Source organism: Lynx canadensis, chromosome B1, assembly GCF_007474595.2.
Source record: "Lynx canadensis isolate LIC74 chromosome B1, mLynCan4.pri.v2, whole genome shotgun sequence".
Taxonomy (NCBI): Eukaryota; Metazoa; Chordata; class Mammalia; order Carnivora; family Felidae; genus Lynx; species Lynx canadensis.
The window spans coordinates 80579646-80597283 of NC_044306.2; the positions used below are offsets into that span (position 1 = coordinate 80579646).

The window sequence follows — 17638 nt, forward strand, 5'->3', positions numbered from 1 at the left end:
AAGTGCATATCTTAAAAGTTGGGGTATCCAATATGGGGTTTGAACCCTTTACTCTTAAGGGAAAAGCTCTGGGTTTTGCGCTCCCTCCCAGTTGTGAGTCAGTTGCCATGCCAGGGATTGTTTTTTAGACTCTTCTACCCACTTTGATGTGGTTTTCTTCTTGTTTGCCTGATGAGTAGACATTGCTCAGCCAGCCTTTAAGATTTTTTGGTGTTTGGGTTTTTTTGAAGTAATTGTTTCATATGTAGTTATTGACTCAGTGTGTCCCTGGGAAGAGGTGAGTTCAGGATCTTCTTACATTGCTGTCTTGAACCAAAAACTACAGATGTTTTATTCTCAACCTCCATACCTTTGGATGTGACCTTATTTGGAAACAGGAGATGATCAAGTTGAGATCTTTAGGGTGAGCCTGAATCCAATACAGCTGGTGTCCTTATAAAAAGGGGAAATTTGTCACAGAGATAGACATTTGTAGAGGGAAGGTAATGTGAAGACACTGGGAGGACATCATCTACAGCCAAAGAATGCCTGAAGCTACCAAAAGAAGCAAAGAGACATGGAACAGATTCTCCCTCACAACATTCAGAAGGAACCAACACCTTAATTTTGATTTGCAGCCTCCAGAACTGTGAGAGAATATATGCTATTGTTTAAGCCACCAGTTTGTTATGGCAGCCCTGGGAAATTAATACAGTATTTAATATGGTGTCATTCATTTTCCTAAAGTAACGAAAGATGTTATTTCAGGGGGAAAAAAGGAATAAAGCAACGGCGGAGTGGTTATGACCTGACATGTAAAGAATGTAATGTTCCTTAATTTTAAACTCTGACATAATAAAACAATTATGGTAGGTGGTGATCAATTGTATACTATCTAAAATAATACAGGGAGATTTTTAAAAAACTCCTTAATATCTTATATAAACAATCTTTTCCTACAGTTTTGGCTTTTTACCTTATTCTGTATTCCATTATAAATATGACTTCATCTGGTGAATATTTTTATTCTTTGACATTTGAAGTGAAACTGATTATCAGAGTTCTCAAAAAATAAAGGTTAAAATACAATAATATCATCAAAGGTTTTAATATCGTCAAAGATGCCACATCAAAATTGATAGAAATTTCAGGGTAATTTCTTATTTGTCATGGAAAAACATTTGCCAGTTTATTAGAAAAACAGCCTTAATAACTAAAAGAAATGCAAAGGATACATCAGTTTTTAGTGTGGTATTTTATTTTCTCTTGCATTTTATTAAAAATTAATAGAGATGTAAGCGCTGTTGAGAGAATTTAAAACCCATCAAATATACAAAATCTCAGCTGAGGCGGCCTCCGGAGAAGGGCACCAATGATGTGGAATGGCAGGCCGACTTATTTTGCATCATAGGCCCTTTCTCACTGTTAGAATCAGTTACCCTGTGCATGTGTGATTTTTTAATGGGGGGGGGGGAATAGCTAATTTCAAAAATTTCATTGAATTAAAAAGTATTGAAAGGGACAGAAGGTTTTTGCAGTTGGTAAAAATAATGGTAAAGATTAAAGAACTGTTATAGATACAATCACATTATTAATAAAGTAGACAAGTAGGGGGAAATGTGAATTATTGATTTCAGACAGCAAGGAAAGCCCAAATCTACAGTGATATTAGAAATATGGGACAAAAGGTTTAAATAAAGATATAAATTGGAAACCTGAAAATTCATACACAGGAGTTAAATTAGTGATATCTGATAGATGTTGAATGACTGTCTTGGTCTAAATACTTAACATAGCATCTGAGCATCAGGCTAGGAATGAAGTCTAGCAGGGAAAAAGTATTAGACTGAGCAATAAACCTAGACTCTCTTGTGACCTTGCACTTACTAGTTGGCTGAGTGAATCTGGGTAAGGTATTCAATTATTGTGGATCTTGCCTTCCTCACCTCTAACCTGAGGCCTTGGGAGCACATGCTCTTTGCTCTTAGTTCACTACCAGCTCTGATTTCTATGGCTGCTGCTTAAATGGCTATTGAAAGATCAGTCCTTAAAAAGTCTGTGTGTCAACTTCTTTACTTATTAAGGAAAGAAAAATGTCAGCTTATGAAATGGAGATAGAGCCTAATGTTAACTCTGTTTGTGCCACTCCTCATTATCTTAAAAAAAAATGTAGCTCTTGAGAGAATTGTTCTCTGGATTAAATGAGATCAGTAGAGCGCCTGGTGTTGGGCTTGTCACCTAAGCCTACATAAATGCTGCTTCTCTTTTCACATTCTCTTCTCACTTCCAGAACGCTCATATCATTTACAGTAGGCTGGGGAGAATTACAGCACTGTTCAGGCTCTGTATCAGGTCAACCAGCAGCAATTCCAGTGAGTCCCCAGTTAAAAGTGGAGAGCACTCAGCGAGGCCAGTTCAGGAGCCAGGAGAAGCCCAAGCATGAAGATTTGTGCTGGTGAATGGCTGACACTTCCAACTTGCTGCCTCTCCTCTTCTCTTCCCCTGGGCATCTCCTTCATCTCATCTCACTCTTTCTGCAGCAATCTGCATTTTATCTCAGTCCTCTCATCTTGTGCTCCACCATTGATGTTCTCCATGTTCTACTGTAGACAATGATGCAAATCTACCACAAAGCACTTTTTGTGGAAAACTTCTCTTTATCCTTCCTTGGGCTTGTATTTAAAAACAACAACAACAACAACAACAACAACAACAAAAGCCACCTGCCTCACTTTTGTTCAGGACTTTCTTGATCTCTTCATTCAGAACATTTAGCATATACAGAGAGGGGAGGTCTTCCTCCATTAATAGCATCCTCATTGCCTTTCGAAATGGTAGGGTCACTTTTGTGTGTACCTTAGGTACTTAGAGCCTATGCTCTTGGTCTGAGGAACTTGAAGGTTTTTTCCTGCTTGTACCTGTTGTTTCACTTGGAGGCCAGGCTACTGTATGTAAATAAGGGAGCACTGAAGAGAGTAGTTTGGGTGGGGAATAGAAGGGCAGAACTGTTTTCCTGTGATTCCTTTTTCCTAACCATTTATAATTCCTAAATGTTGATGTGTAAGAAGGCATATTATAAGGGAGGCACTAAGGGTCAAGAAAATGTTCCATGGAGTAACAGGTGGATATGGATTTTGATGAGGTTTTGGGGGTGACAGTGGGGTTCATGGGGTCTGGAGCCCACGGCCAAGAAAGAATTCTTGAAGACATCTTTGGTGCAAAAAGGTGATTTTATTGAAGTACTGGGACAAGACCCTTGGGCAGGAAGACCTGCCCTGGGACCAGGAGGAGAGACTGGTTATATACTATGGGGTTGGGGGGAAGTAAAGCCCAGGGGAAGTTTCTAGTGAGATTTTCATATGCTAAAGAAGACTCAAAGGAGACTGGAGGCCTAGCTATTGTCGAGCTAAGGTTGTTTTTCCCTCTAGCAAAGCATTAACATTAAGACAGTAAGGAGTTCCTAGAGAAATGTTTTACTCTGCCAGCCTCAAGTATTTGTCAATAGGCTTCAGAGTATAAGGAAATTTAGTTCTATCTGTCATTTTCTTCTGCCTTTGTTTCCCACATCACTGTGGAGGGGTGATGGAGACTTAGGTCCTGTAGGACTAGGATCTCTATCAGTTAACCATTTGTTTTTCCCCTTTCCTTTGTTTTTGGGCAGCCACAGGTATCCCATCTAGGAGTAGGGGGAAGGGTGTTTGTGGCCTGTCAGCTTGCCTTATGCTCCCTCATCAGATTTAATAAGTTGTAAATAGCCCTCAATTATTTGGACTATTGAAATAGTCCAAACATAATGTTCAGTTCTTGAAGATGAATGAATTTTAGAGCCATGTTGGATCTTAGAAGTCATCTAGTTCAGACTAATTCACGAGAGGAAGAAGCTGAATAGAATAATTAAATAGTTTTGCCACAGCCACCTACTGTGTTAATAATAGCAGATGCTATACTTGATGTAGAGCTCCATATCTGTGTCAGTTCTCCTTCCTCCTCCATATCATACTGGATAGAAATACACACACGAACTACCCTTGTAATGCATGGTTCTTCAAACTGATTTATTGGCAACATTTAGATGGACATAGACTAAATAAAATGTATCTACAATGTACGTATTGGCAGTAACAGGTACAAAGGTGTGTTAGTAGATCTATATGAAATTCTTCTTCTCATGCATGAGGTAGGTAATATTACTCCCATTTCTGATTTGCAGAAATTAGGATACTGAGAAGTTACATGACAACTAAAGCCAAGACAGGAGGCCATATATTTGGATTTTACATTCAACATTCTTCTCACTACCCCACACTGTCTCCCTATACAAAGACTTTCTCAACAGGGACCTCACAAAGTTGACCTTGTGGATTTATTTTTTCTTGATTTATTTTTATTAAGGTTACAATAAGAAAAGACTTCTGAAATAAAACTGGCCCTGACAAAATTACAAATAAAAAAATGGTATCTCCTTTTTTATGTCTTCTGTCATTAGTCAACTTCTCCAACCATTTGCCTTCATGGTCCATTGCCCAGCCCTACCTTGACCAAGATTCTCATGTGTTCAGTGAGAATCCCATTCCATCAGCGGATACTAGTGACATGACCCCCTCAAGACTTAATCTTCACTATCATTTTAGCCTATCAAGATTATGCATATAAAAGATGATTCTGTAAAAATTAAATTCATGTAGGCTAATACCATAGAGAAGGCCTTCAAATATGGAAAGCAAAATGGAAGAGAAAACAATCAGTGAACTGAATGTTGAGCAGGCAGATTTGGGTGACTTTATAACAAAGCTTTTTGTTATATGTTGAAATCCATGTGTGAATTAGGCTGTTCAATAATTGTGGGTGGAATACCTTAAAACAGGGAAAACTAGAACCAGGGGGAGGATTTAAAAGGCATTAAGACTGTTGAGAGGAGTGGGCTGGTCTATTAGCTACATTAGAGCTTACATTATAGCTTACATTAGAATAAATGTAAAGGAAGAATGACTTCCAGACACTACAGAGGAGAGAGCATCAATATTCAAATATAGGGCAGGGATTTGGAAAAAGGAGGGGAAAAATGACCTTATATGCAGTATATATAACAGTATATATAGCAGCTATATTCTATGTAAAGTGTATATTAATTGGTAAAAACAAATGTTAAGACAAGTGTAATATGGATAATTTATCAAAGAGGAAATATGATATGCAATGGATATATAGGAAAATAACCAAAAAATTGGTTTCTCAAAAAACCAATTTGAATAATTGTGAAATGCCATTTAACACTTATTAAAATACAAAAAAAAGATCATGATTCTTCAAAGTAATTCTTATGTACATGATAAGGTACATCATTTAAATGGGTTCTGGAAAATAATATGGCAATGCATAGCAACAATAAAATTTGCCATCTCTTTTTCTCTGTTAATGACAGTTCTAGAATTTTTTTAAAAATTTAAAGATAGAATAATGAAAGTGTTAATCAAACCTCATTTATAATGGAGAAACAATCTACGTATACAAGCAATAGGCAGATGATTAAAGTATACAATCCCCCCTTGAAAAAATATGTAGTCGTTTTAAATGCTATTATGAAAATATGTAATATGGAAAGTAGTTCCATTAAAATAATTTGGATAGTAGAAAAATTATATTTTTCTCTTTACCAGTGTGTAAAAATTATACATGGATATAGAAAAGGAGTAGAATGAAACTTGACCAAAATAAAACATTTTGATTGATTAATGATGTTATTGTTAGTAAATTTCAGATTTTTCCTTGTAGCATTTCACACTAATATAATATTTTGACCCTTAAAATAGGTAAAACGTATATTGCATTACATTGCATTGTATCTTTCGCTGAATATCACTTTTGTGTTTTAATTACATTTTCAACATTGCTTTTGTATTTCGGGTCAGTGTTAGTATCACTAATCATCCTGGTTTGCCTTGGGTATGAGGGAGTTCCCTGCACTGAAGACTTTCAGTGCTTCAACCAGAAAAATCCCAGGCAAACCTGAATCAACTGGTCACCCTAAATATAGTGAAGTTAAAAATTTTCTTTGTCTTTCTAAACCTAGCATTTGTCTCACAATAGTGAGATAATAACATCTTTGTTATTTGCTATTAATAGATTTTGACAGGCCTAATATGGTTCTTTTGGGTTTTAAATGTCTTGTATTTTCTATTTAAATTGCTATCATATTTTAAAATTTGTAACAACAATCCCTCCATTACATACAGAATGCTGTAAGAGAAAATAGCACTTGAAGCAACAAAGGGCATTTCGTTCAATGTTTATCTTTGAAAATAGATTCATTGGTGGGCACTATGGATATTTTGTAGGGAAAAAAAAACAAGCAAAAATAACTCCAGCAAAATTTCCCAGTGGCTGCTACCTGTGTATGACCAAAGTTCTGTGTTGGTTCTCCCGCTGGGCTCTCTAAGTCCTAGCATACTTCCCTATCTACTTACATCTTCGGTTTAACTACACAAGTTCATTGGAGCATTTTTTCCTCTTAATAGTTAAAAAGAAATAAGTCCTATTTGTTTGTTTCCCTCTGCTTTTAAACTACTTGTAAATTTGCATCTTAGAAGTCCCTTGGGAGGGAACTTTTCCAAAAAGATCCTTTGGAAGACTGACCAAATTATTCTATTCAGGTTTCCTAGTAACTATATGAAGTAAAGCCAACCCAGAAAGTGCGGAAGTATGAACTCTGATTACTCCAACGTAGCCTCCCCCACTAAGGCTCTCGGGTTGACTGCAAGTCTATTGATAGCATTTTTCTGTTATTCTCTGCTTGGTTGTAATTCTTACTACTTCTACCACTGCATTGTTGGAGTATATTCCAAGAATGGCTTTAAAAAATGGGCACTAGCATACACTTTCAAGGGTACCTCTGACTAGATCAGTGTTAGAAACTGAGTCACTTTATATTTGAATAAAAGTGAATTTAATAATTAAAGTGTTTTTTTTTTTCAGAAGTTAAGTGAATTAGCATTGCTATTTCTATATAAATTAATTGTCACTTTTCAGGGCATGTCAGTTTATTCTCCATCTACTGTGTGTACATGTTCATAAGACCTTATAGTATTTAATGAAGAGATCCTTTTTAAGTATTGATAGCCACAAGAAAATTATACCATGTTTGATCTGTGTTAAAGAATCAAAGTCCAAGATCTTTGAATGGAACTTAGAATAAAAATGTAATTAGGTTACATCCCTGAAGTCTGATATATCTTTAAACAAGGCTGCAAATGAAACTTTATTAGAGCTTCAAATGAATTATTTCATTGCCTTTTTTTTTAAATTCATTTTCTTCCCCTTCTCTTTCATGTCTGTGTTACTGACATTGCTGCTGTATTTTACCTATCTTTTTCAGGGTGTTTTAATTATTTACTGCTTAACGAGCAGCACAGAGAGGAAGCCTCATTCAGAGGTACCTGCTCTGCAGCACGTTATTCTTTTTCAAAGCTTTGCAAGGGGGTCTTGAGTAGCTGCACCAAGCCCACAGTTCTTGCCACACTGAATAAACTGTTCTGGAGGCAGTATTTCCTCTGTCTGAGAAGAGGCACTGCCCTAGAAACATCTCTTCAGAGGCCCCACTGACCAAGGGCGAAAGAGGTATTGGATGAAAGTTGGATGAAGTGTGCTGTTTCACTGGTGCCTTGAGTGGCTCTTAATATTGAAGGAGTGACACTGTGCCGTCATATTTAGTTTTAAAGCATTCCATGTAGCAGACTCATCCAGCTTCCCTCCCAATGGTAAGTCTGAAAAAAAACAAAACATAAAAGGGCATGAAAACTTATTGGATATCTACGAGGAACCAGACACCCTGCATGGCACCGCAGCTGTTTTCATGCCCTTTACAACCACTCCCTGAGGCTGGCATTGCTATCCTTGTTTCAGAGCACTTATTGGTGTGAAGGGTCCAGTTATATCATGGTGTTGAGGCTCAAACCTTGGTCTCTGCCTTTAAGGTCAAACGTTGGACAGAGTTTCTAAAAAGGGGTCACTGGTTGGAGCACCTGGGTGGCTCAGTCAGTTAAGCGTCCGACTTCGGCTTAGGTCATGATCTCACAGTTGGTGAGTTTGAGCCCCGCGTTGGGCTGTATGCTGACAGTTCAGAGCCTGGGGCCTGCTTCCGATTCTGTGTCTCCCTGTTTCTCTCTGCCCCTTTCCCACTCATGCTCTGTCTCTCTGTCAAAAAATAAACATTTAAAATAAATAAAAATGAATAAAAATAAAAATAAAAAGGGCTCAGTTGAGCAAGTGAAGCCACTGTGGGCTTTGGGCATCAGCTCTGCTGCATACTTGGTGTGTGGGTTGAGGAAAAGAAACACTGAGGCTCATTTCCCTCATCTCTAAAGATAGTAATACATATATGTATGGCAGCTACTGTCATGCTAGGCACATGGTGAGTGTGCAACTAACATTGCTTTTCTCCCTCCAGACTCACTTAAATAGATTATTTTCAGTTTGTTCAGTTTTTGTAGTATCCCAGATAGCACATGCTTATTATCAATCAAAACAGTGGTGTGTTAGGGGAAAGTTAATGCTCCCCTCACTCACTTCTATCTTCTCTAAGTTCATTGGTACTGGTACTTTGGTATATGTGCTTCCATACTTTGCTCCTCGCCCATATAAACATATGTACCTAATCAGAATGTGGTTTGCTTAAAATCATGAACGGTATATAATTCAAGTAAGAATTACATTGTTGATTAAGTCCAGCACAGTATGATTCATTAGTTGATCTAATATCAATACTGTCTTTATTTCTCCTCAGACTTTTAGACTTGTCAACACTTTTTACTTAATATTTTAAGATGGGGTGGCAACCATTAAAGTAAAACAATTTATTACACGAGGGAAATGGTCAACTTTGTAAGCTCTACAATGGCTAGTAGTTACTCATATTATTTATATATTATAGAAGTGTTTTACATTTTTAAAAATTATTCCTGTAATTTTGAGACTTATAATTATTTAAGAACAAAGATGCCTAATGCTTAATCTTTAGAAACTACAAAACTTTGATAGAAACCAGTTATTTGAGGTTTATTACATCATAAAGCCGTCAAACTTGTGTACCATTTTCATCACTGACCACAATTCACCTGTCTAAGATCATAAACAACAATAATTAATATCAATTCCTTAAGAATATTTTAGAAGCACAGGATAACCTTCTGGATTTTAAAAATTAACATAGTCATATTGCCAATATCACGGATAGACCCTCTGTGAGTTTCTCCCACACCTGTCTTGCTGTCTTCCTGGGATCCCTTTCATTGTCTGGTTTAGTGACCCATAGTTTTTAATAGGGATATGGTAGCGTTCCTATCATGTCCATCTGAAATCTTTGTTCAAAATGATAAAGGAGATTTTCCATTTTTTTTAAATAGCCTCTCAAATGTCTTCTAGGTATCCCAAAGTAGCTACTCAAAAGTTATGGGCACATTTTCTTCCTGGTTTATTAGGGATGTTGTAGAGTTACAGAACAAAATCTTTGTTTTCCAGCTTTCTATTTTGCAGTGGTGTGCAGTGGGTTATAGTCAGAACAAATCTCCTCTGACAAGAGATAAACCCTTGCAAGTGAGAGTTTCCACTGGGAAGTGTGACAAGCCCTTAACTATTTCAGCATGTATAGTGCTGTTATAATTATCATAATTGAATGTAAAAACCTAAAGATGATATAAATTGTTCGTGCAGTTAAACTGAAATGGGAAGCAATGTCTTTTGTTTTTACAAAAGAGCAATAACATTTTTCTCTTTTTGCTACTGTTCAATATTGCTCCTAGCAGATTTTATGTCTACATTGTATGGAATAGTAACTTAATGCCAAAGATGTCCAGTAGCTCCAGATTAAAATGTAATATAATATACATAAAGCTTTATTGTTCCTTTAGGTTGTTGTTTTAAGCTAAAGTGGAATATTTCCCTAAATTCCTCAACAAATGTGCCCAATTTACAACTAAATATGCTTAAGACTTATACCAGTGCTGCTGAAGAAATAAGCCTTATGGACCTGTCAAATGATTTTCATGCAATTGTTTCTGTAGCATTATTTTTACTGGCAAATGTACAAGTTGATAGAAAAGGAAATAATTAGCTACTTTCAGAATTGCTGATGCATGGAACTAAAGGAGCCCAGTCTGTGCGTCTTAGAGATTGTGACATTTTAAATTACCTGAATAATACCGGGAGCCATCTTTGGACGTAATTAACACCTTGCCTAATTACTGTCAGGTCTAGACAGAGTCCCACTTTATTTATGAAATATTATTTTATTCAAACTTGCTTTCACCCTTATTATATTGCAAAGTTTAGATTTGTGTGCTGTTTTCTTAAGTGGAGCAACTTCTTTTTTTTTTTTTTTTCTTTTTTCTTTTCCCTCCCCCTTCAAGTAATCAATGCACTGCTGAATGAGTTCATTTTAATGCACTCAATCATGCCTCTAATGTTCGTAGCTTACGGGCGCAAGCATCAGTAATGCAGGAATGTTATATGGCTTTAGTTTGGGCCATTTCATAAAATATTCATGGAATCAAAAATGTGCATCAAAATAGCGGCTGGGAGAATTACATTTATGTTCCTGCTTTTATGGCAGCTTCACATTTAAACCCATTTGTGTTAATATCTAGTCAATCTTCCTACTTTAAAAAAAAACTAAAATGGGAGAGATCATATACATTCTCTTTTGCTTAATATTTGTTCTAGACATCTGCTGTGATACCACAAATATCTATAAACTTTCAGAGATGTTGTGAGGGAAGAGGGGTAAGCAACAATTTGGATAATACCCAAATATATAAAATCTGATTTTCTGTACATAGCGTTTGTCTTCACATCCTACCAAGCATTTTGCAGTTTACCACATTGTTTGGGTTTTGTTTGTATTTTTAAATAAATGGATGGATTTCTTGTTTGTGTGGGCTCTAGGTAAAGTGAGACTCCTTTGTAACAGTTTTATTTTAAGAGTGTACTTTCCTTTAGGTGAAAAACTATAAACACATACCAACCTCCTTATTGTTTATGTAGATGTCATGTAATTGTTTAAAAAAAACAACAATAACAACTGAGTCTTAGGATATTTCTATCCATACCTGGACACTCTCGTTTTAAACATTTGTTCAGTGTATCTCCTAAGTGTTTCCTGATAGTACTTCATATGATTGAGTAAACTGATTACTAACGGTATTACTAGAGGACCATTTGACTCCCTCTAAACAAACATTTTGGCTCCATATTCTTCCTTGATTCACTTGAAATATTAGTGAACTCTCTAGAGTTTTGCTTAGCATAAAACCATGCATTCCATGCACTTAGTTGAGCGCTAGTTGTCTTCCTTATTGAGGTTACTTCTGTGATCTCTGTTACACACGACGATAATGAAGATTTGCTGGAACATGAGAAAGCTCAGGTACCCCCAAAGACCTTTCACATCGATGACTATTCCTGAGGACTTCTCTTTTGTCTCCTGCTTTCAGTTAACGTTTACTTTTGTGGTACCTTGGTGCAGTCCTTCTTCTCCCTGCCCTCTTCTTCATTGGAAAATAATGTTACCACTTGATAATTCCAGTTGTCTAGACACTTGTCCTTCTGCAAGATTGGTTGTAAGATCTGGTAATCTCAGCTGGTTCCGATGTTTAAAGTTTATATGGTAACAAAAGGTAGACTGTATATGAACACTTTAAAGAAGTTACAAAGAGATGAGCGAAGAAACTGGTTCATGATCTTCATTTGTTTTTATGTTTTGCTTTGTTGAAGTGACCACCATCATGATAGCCCTATATAATATTTCTCTCAAGTACATTAAATTTAATTTTTTTTGAGATAAAACAGGATGCATTGTCTTAATAAATACGTAGTCTTTTTTTCAATGCTTATTTTTTTGAGAGACAGAGAGAGAGAGGAGAGAATGAGTGGGGGAGGGGCAGAGAGAAAGAGGGAAACATAGAATGTGAAGCAAGCCCCAGGCTCTGAGCTGGCAGCACAGAGCCTGACATGGAGCTGGAACTCAGGAACTGTGAGATCATGACATGAGCCAAAGTTGGAAGCTTAAATGACTGAGCCACCCAGGCGCCCCTATCCAGTCTTAATATTAATATTGGTCTTTACCCAGAAAGCAAGAAAATCTTTAAAATCCTATTCACAGTTGAAAATATAAATTAAATGGAAATGTTTCCATTGTTAATCATGCTTAAAGGGGAATACTTGCATATTTAAATTACTGTGCCCCCTTCATAGTATAGACTCTATTTTAACATTTTAAAATCAAATGTACCATATTATAGTATGCACTTGAAAATTCTGACCAGCCTTTAGAAATTGTAGCCAAGTCTTTTGTGTGCTTATGGTAATTTGGATCAAATCCTTACTGGCTTATTTACTGGTCTGTTTGCCACCAAATAACTTTAGAAATGCATCTCTACATCTGAGAAGGACTGGAAAACTCTACTTTCTCTGTTTAGGCACTTTGGTTTAAAACAGAATTCCCAGTGATCTCATCTGTGGCAAAGTGGTTAAAAAAGAGGAAGTGAATCTATGAATAGCTAGATGTGGCCACAGCTAAGTCTGGGCCACTCTAGGAATTCCAGGTGCTCCATGGATATCACCACATGGTTTATGGGACAGATGGGAATTTAGATAAAGGATGCATAGCTGCTTATACATCAAACTCCTTCAGAAAAAACAATCAGAAGTACATCAGGGTCTAAGATCTGTTCTTTTATGTTAGAGATTACCTGCAATTGCCTGAATAGAGTCAAAGAATAATAGAAATGGAAGAAACAAGAAATCATATAAACCCTAACATTGTTTTTAACTTGAGAGATTTATATCCAGAAAATATAACTTACTCTACCCAAGTCTCCCAACTCTTGGTTTGGTGACTAGCACCTAATATGGTGAACCAAGTGGTATGGGTTTTTGATGATTCTGGGTATAAATCCAAAATACCACTCTTTAGCTATTTGAGTCATTTAACCTTTGTGAACCTCAGTTACCTCTTAGTGTAAAAGCAATAATCGTATTTACTTCATCAGTTTTTGGAAGGTTAAATAAGATAGTGTATGGAGAAAAAAAAAATCTTCCATCTTGATGAGGACCCAGTAGGCCTTCAGGAAAGAGTACCTTCCTGTTCTCTTTCACTCGAGCATCTTGGACCAGGCTCCTTCATCATGGGAGACTATAAGTTTATTCTTCTGCGAGTTGAACCTTGGCCAATAATCATGACCTAAGTAGTACACTGATATGAGGCCTCAAATCTTCAGCAAAAATCAAACTCAACCTCATTCCGAGGTTGCCTGCCATAGTAACCAACTGAAACAAATGTCCCCCAGGCCCCCTTTACTTCATTTCTGCTTAGACAGCCTGTCCAGGATGCTGAATAGTGCCAATAACATAGACAGGAGTCTGACTGTTATGGAATACAAAGACATAGCCCCCACCTTTTCTCCACTCTTCCTTACCTTCACCCCCTCTCCATTTCCTCCATCTCTCCTTTCCCTACTTTCTACTCTTCCCTCCCTCCCCCTGCCTCTTCTTTCTGCTCCCTTGTAGATGAAATCTTGGACATGGCCATCAGTTCTTAGAATACTATTTACATCTTTATGCCTCATTTGCATCTCATTGTAATTAGTTGAGTTATCCAGTGCTTCACCTCCTGGCTGTCCTCCTGGAATTCTTAGTGAATCTGTTATTTTATAACACAACTTTGGATCCTCTTTCCATCTGGTTACTGTGTGTAACCACAGATGCCATTAGGTCCTTGCTAGCCTCCTTACAGTCCCATTTTTTTTTCCGGAACTAATCTGGTTTACTCACAGTTTCCTGTATCTATCTTTCCCTATTCACATGGCCAAAGAGAAATATGTACCTGTACTTTATGAGTAGATGGAAGCTGGATAGAAAAAAAAAAAAAAAGAACAACTCTGATATACATCTTTCTAGGAATACAGAGCTACACTTTACAGGCAGAAATATAGTTAACAGAGGAAACATAACACACATATATGTCAGTGCTCCATTTGAGTTAAAAAAAAAAAAAAAGATGGTCATGGGTATTTGGAGAAAGGTGTTTCTGGTGAGAGGTGCTATAGGAGAGACATGAGAAACTGCCTGCTCTTGTGGGAAGTAAGAGAAAAATTGTTGGTTAACTGTGAGGAGAGATTAGAGCAATGAACTTGAACTTTGAGTATTTGCATCAAAATGAAAAAGGATTGGACATTATTTTAAAAATAGCTTTTATCAGGGGCACCTGGGTGGCTCAGTTGGTTAACTGTCTGACTTCGGCTCAGGTCATGATCTCACAGTTCGTGAGTTCGAGCCCCTCGTTGAGCTCTGTGCTGACAGCTCAGAGCCTGGAGCCTGCCTAGGATTCTGTGTCTCCTCCTCTTTCTGCCCCTCCCATGCTCATGCTCTGTCTCTCTGTCTCTCAATAATGAATAAACATTAAAAAAATTAAAAAATAGCTTTTATCATATATTTTATTACAAAATAAACATATTTTGATGATAGAAACATTAGAAAATGCCATTAATCAGAAAGGATAAAGAAACCATCCATTACCCACAAAATACTGATAATGCCTTGTAAATATTTTCTGATGTTTTCCAGTATTATCACAAACACCTATACATGTGATGAAATGCTTTCCTATAGTATCATGTTTATGGCTTAGTAGTCTTTTACCATGTGAAAATTTCATAATACAAGTTGCTAAACATCTCTGCCATACACATTCCCCTCTCTCTGTATGTATCTTTGCTGACATGCCCTCCTTCTACACGGTGCAACAGGGGCTCAGACTGGGCATGTCTTTACTCCTTTTTTTTTTACAGATTATTTGCTGATTGCCCACCTCTGTTGTATTTCTTTGTGAATGTCATTCTTATTTATGTGTGTATTCTTTATTACTTAAGTACTAATTAAAAAAAATTTTTTTTTTCAACGTTTATTTATTTTTTGGGACAGAGAGAGACAGAGCATGAACGGGGGAGGGGCAGAGAGAGAGGGAGACACAGAATCGGAAACAGGCTCCAGGCTCTGAGCCAACAGCCCAGAGCCCGACGCGGGGCTCGAACTCACGGACCGCGAGATCGTGACCTGGCTGAAGTCGGACGCTTAACCGACTGCGCCACCCAGGCGCCCCAAGTACTAATTTTGATAGCAAATTCAGGGCAGAAATAGGGGGACATTATATGCAGGAGTCATGGCAGTGGCTTCAGTATCCTGTATTATCTAACCTGTGATATCTAGTAAAACCTAAGTTAAGAAACTATATTGAGCCTGATAAGACCTGCATTGGCTAATTTAATTAGCCATGGCAATATTGTTAATAAAGACTCAACTGCATCTTTTGCAGGGAGAGTAAGCTATACTTAGAGAATACTCTGTGTCAGCTATTGAACATGCGTTGATTCACTTCTCACAATAACACTTTGAATAGTTACATCATCATCCTATTTTTCAGAAGAATTAAACACTAGCACAAAGAGGGTAGTAATTAGCCTGAGGCTAAACAGCAAAAAGGGTAAGGCTGGGATAGGAACTCAGTTTGGCTGCTTATAACCTGCACCCCCTCTTAAACACTACTGTTGGAATGCCTACATACAAGTACCTTTCCAGCTAATTTCAATTTGGGTGGCTCCAATACCATAAGAGTATTTGGACTCCAAGATATTGTGAGGATCTTCACAAGGCAATTCGCATGTAAAATACAATCGATCCACAGCGTGGAACCGCAAACTACCCTTCCAGAGGTATGCTTGTTCCTATTTCAAGCAGCAAAATGACTTGTAACTTATGGAAGTTAATTTGGAGTTTTGGCTTTGAGAAGAAATATTTTGAACTGTATTATAAAATTTAATCCAGAAATGCAGTTAAGTGGTATTTTAATTATGAAAAACTAAATGGAATATACAAATGCCTCTATAATAATTGAATTTGAAATTTGTAACAGACACATCCTTTCTCAAGATACCTGAATTCTTCCTGGGAATGAAACAGATGCTGTCTGTTGAAAAAGTAGTGCAGGAAAGTGGTTGAGAATATGGGCTCTGGAATCAGACTGCCTGGATAGATTACCCCACTAAATATGCAATCATGGACAAGATTCTTTTTTCAGAAAAGTTTATTTATTTATTTTGAGAGAGAGAGAGAGAGAGAGCACAAGCAGGGGAGGAACAGAGAAGGAGGGAGAGAGAGAATCCCAAGCAGGCCACGCATGGTTAGTGCACAGTCCATTGTGGGGCTTAAACTCACAAACCATGAGATCATGACCTGAGCTGAAGTCAAGAGTGGGACACTTAACCGACTGAGCCACCCAGGCACCGCCATGGGCAAAATTCTTAACCTCACTTTCTCTTCTGTTAAGTGGAATCATAACAATCCCTATTTCACAGGAGTGTTTTGAAGATTAAATGAGAAATTCATATAAAGTATATAGTACATTACCTTGCATAAGTAATGTTAAATAAAGGTTAGCTAATACCATTGCTATTAGTAATTACTACTGGGTTTTCACACCGTTTCTAAACATGTGTAATCCTAGTCAATTTCTGCACGCCAAAATACATCCCTCCAGCAGATGTTCATCCAAAATCATTGCTGAATCTGAGGTCCAAATTGGGAGAGCTCCTTTCCCAGTTTACATCCTCTTCATCCTTAGAAATTCGTAACTGTATTCCATGGTTTCTACTTCCCTTTCATTGTAACACATAAGATATATACAAAATTTTTGAAAATATGTTCTGGCCTGTGGTTTGTATTTATGAATGGCTTTTATTCTTCAGGTCAGCTTCTGGAAGCTGCTGAGCATTATGAAGCATTCCATCAATTGACGCAAGGGCGGATATGGAAGGATGAGACAGGCCGCTTTCTCAACTTGTTGGCCTGTGAGAGTCTCCTGAGGACTTACAGATTACTCTCAGACAAAATGCTAGAAAATAAAGAATACAAACAGGCCATCAGAATTCTAATAAAAGCTTCTGAAATTGCCAAAGAAGGTGGGTGGAAAAGAACACTCTCACATTGCTTCCTTTAATGGGCAGGCGCTGCTTCTCCCAAGAGTGAAGTAAAAATCGTCAAGTGTTTGGGTGATTATTTCCTATGAAATGCAAAGACAAATGCCATCAATATACTTTCAAATTTCACTGTAAAACAGAGGAGCCTTAGTGCTGACAACAAGAAACCCGTTAATTTCTTGAAAGCTTTGTCTCCAAAATTACAACCCTCTGGGAATAGTGTTATAAAACAATGAACCTATAATGAGAAGGTAAGGTCATTTGCAAAAGTTAAGGGTGTGTGTGTGTGTGTGTGTGTGTTTGTGGCCATATATTTCTTTCAATCTGAGAGAACTTTCATTGTAAATTCCCTATTGTCAGGTAATAGGGAAGATAATGATAAATATGTAGTTAAGAGTAACAGGAAAATAGAATGCTAATATATTTTGGACCTCTGCCTGTCAAAGTTTGGCCTCTGCACTGGCATCATCAGCATCACCAGAAGCTTCTGAAAAAAAAAGCAGCATCTCAGGCTCCACCCCAGACCTATTGCTTCAGCATCTGCAGGCTAGCAAGTTCCCCTGGTGATGCATACGCACACTTACAGCAGTAAAAAATGCTTTCATGAGAGCTGATCATATCCTTAATATTCTATATTA

General features: G+C 37.3%; 1 protein-coding gene across 2 annotated transcripts in view; it reads left to right on the top strand.

The window, feature by feature from the left end:
- The window catches only part of TTC29 (tetratricopeptide repeat domain 29), a 243323-nt gene that overhangs the window by 75089 nt on the left and 150596 nt on the right, over positions 1-17638 (top strand). For both annotated transcript variants that reach the window (XM_030312961.1, XM_030312963.1), the window contains exon 7: positions 16770-16982. In XM_030312961.1, the coding sequence (XP_030168821.1) occupies positions 16770-16982 (213 nt within the window). The remainder of the gene's footprint in view (positions 1-16769; positions 16983-17638) is intronic.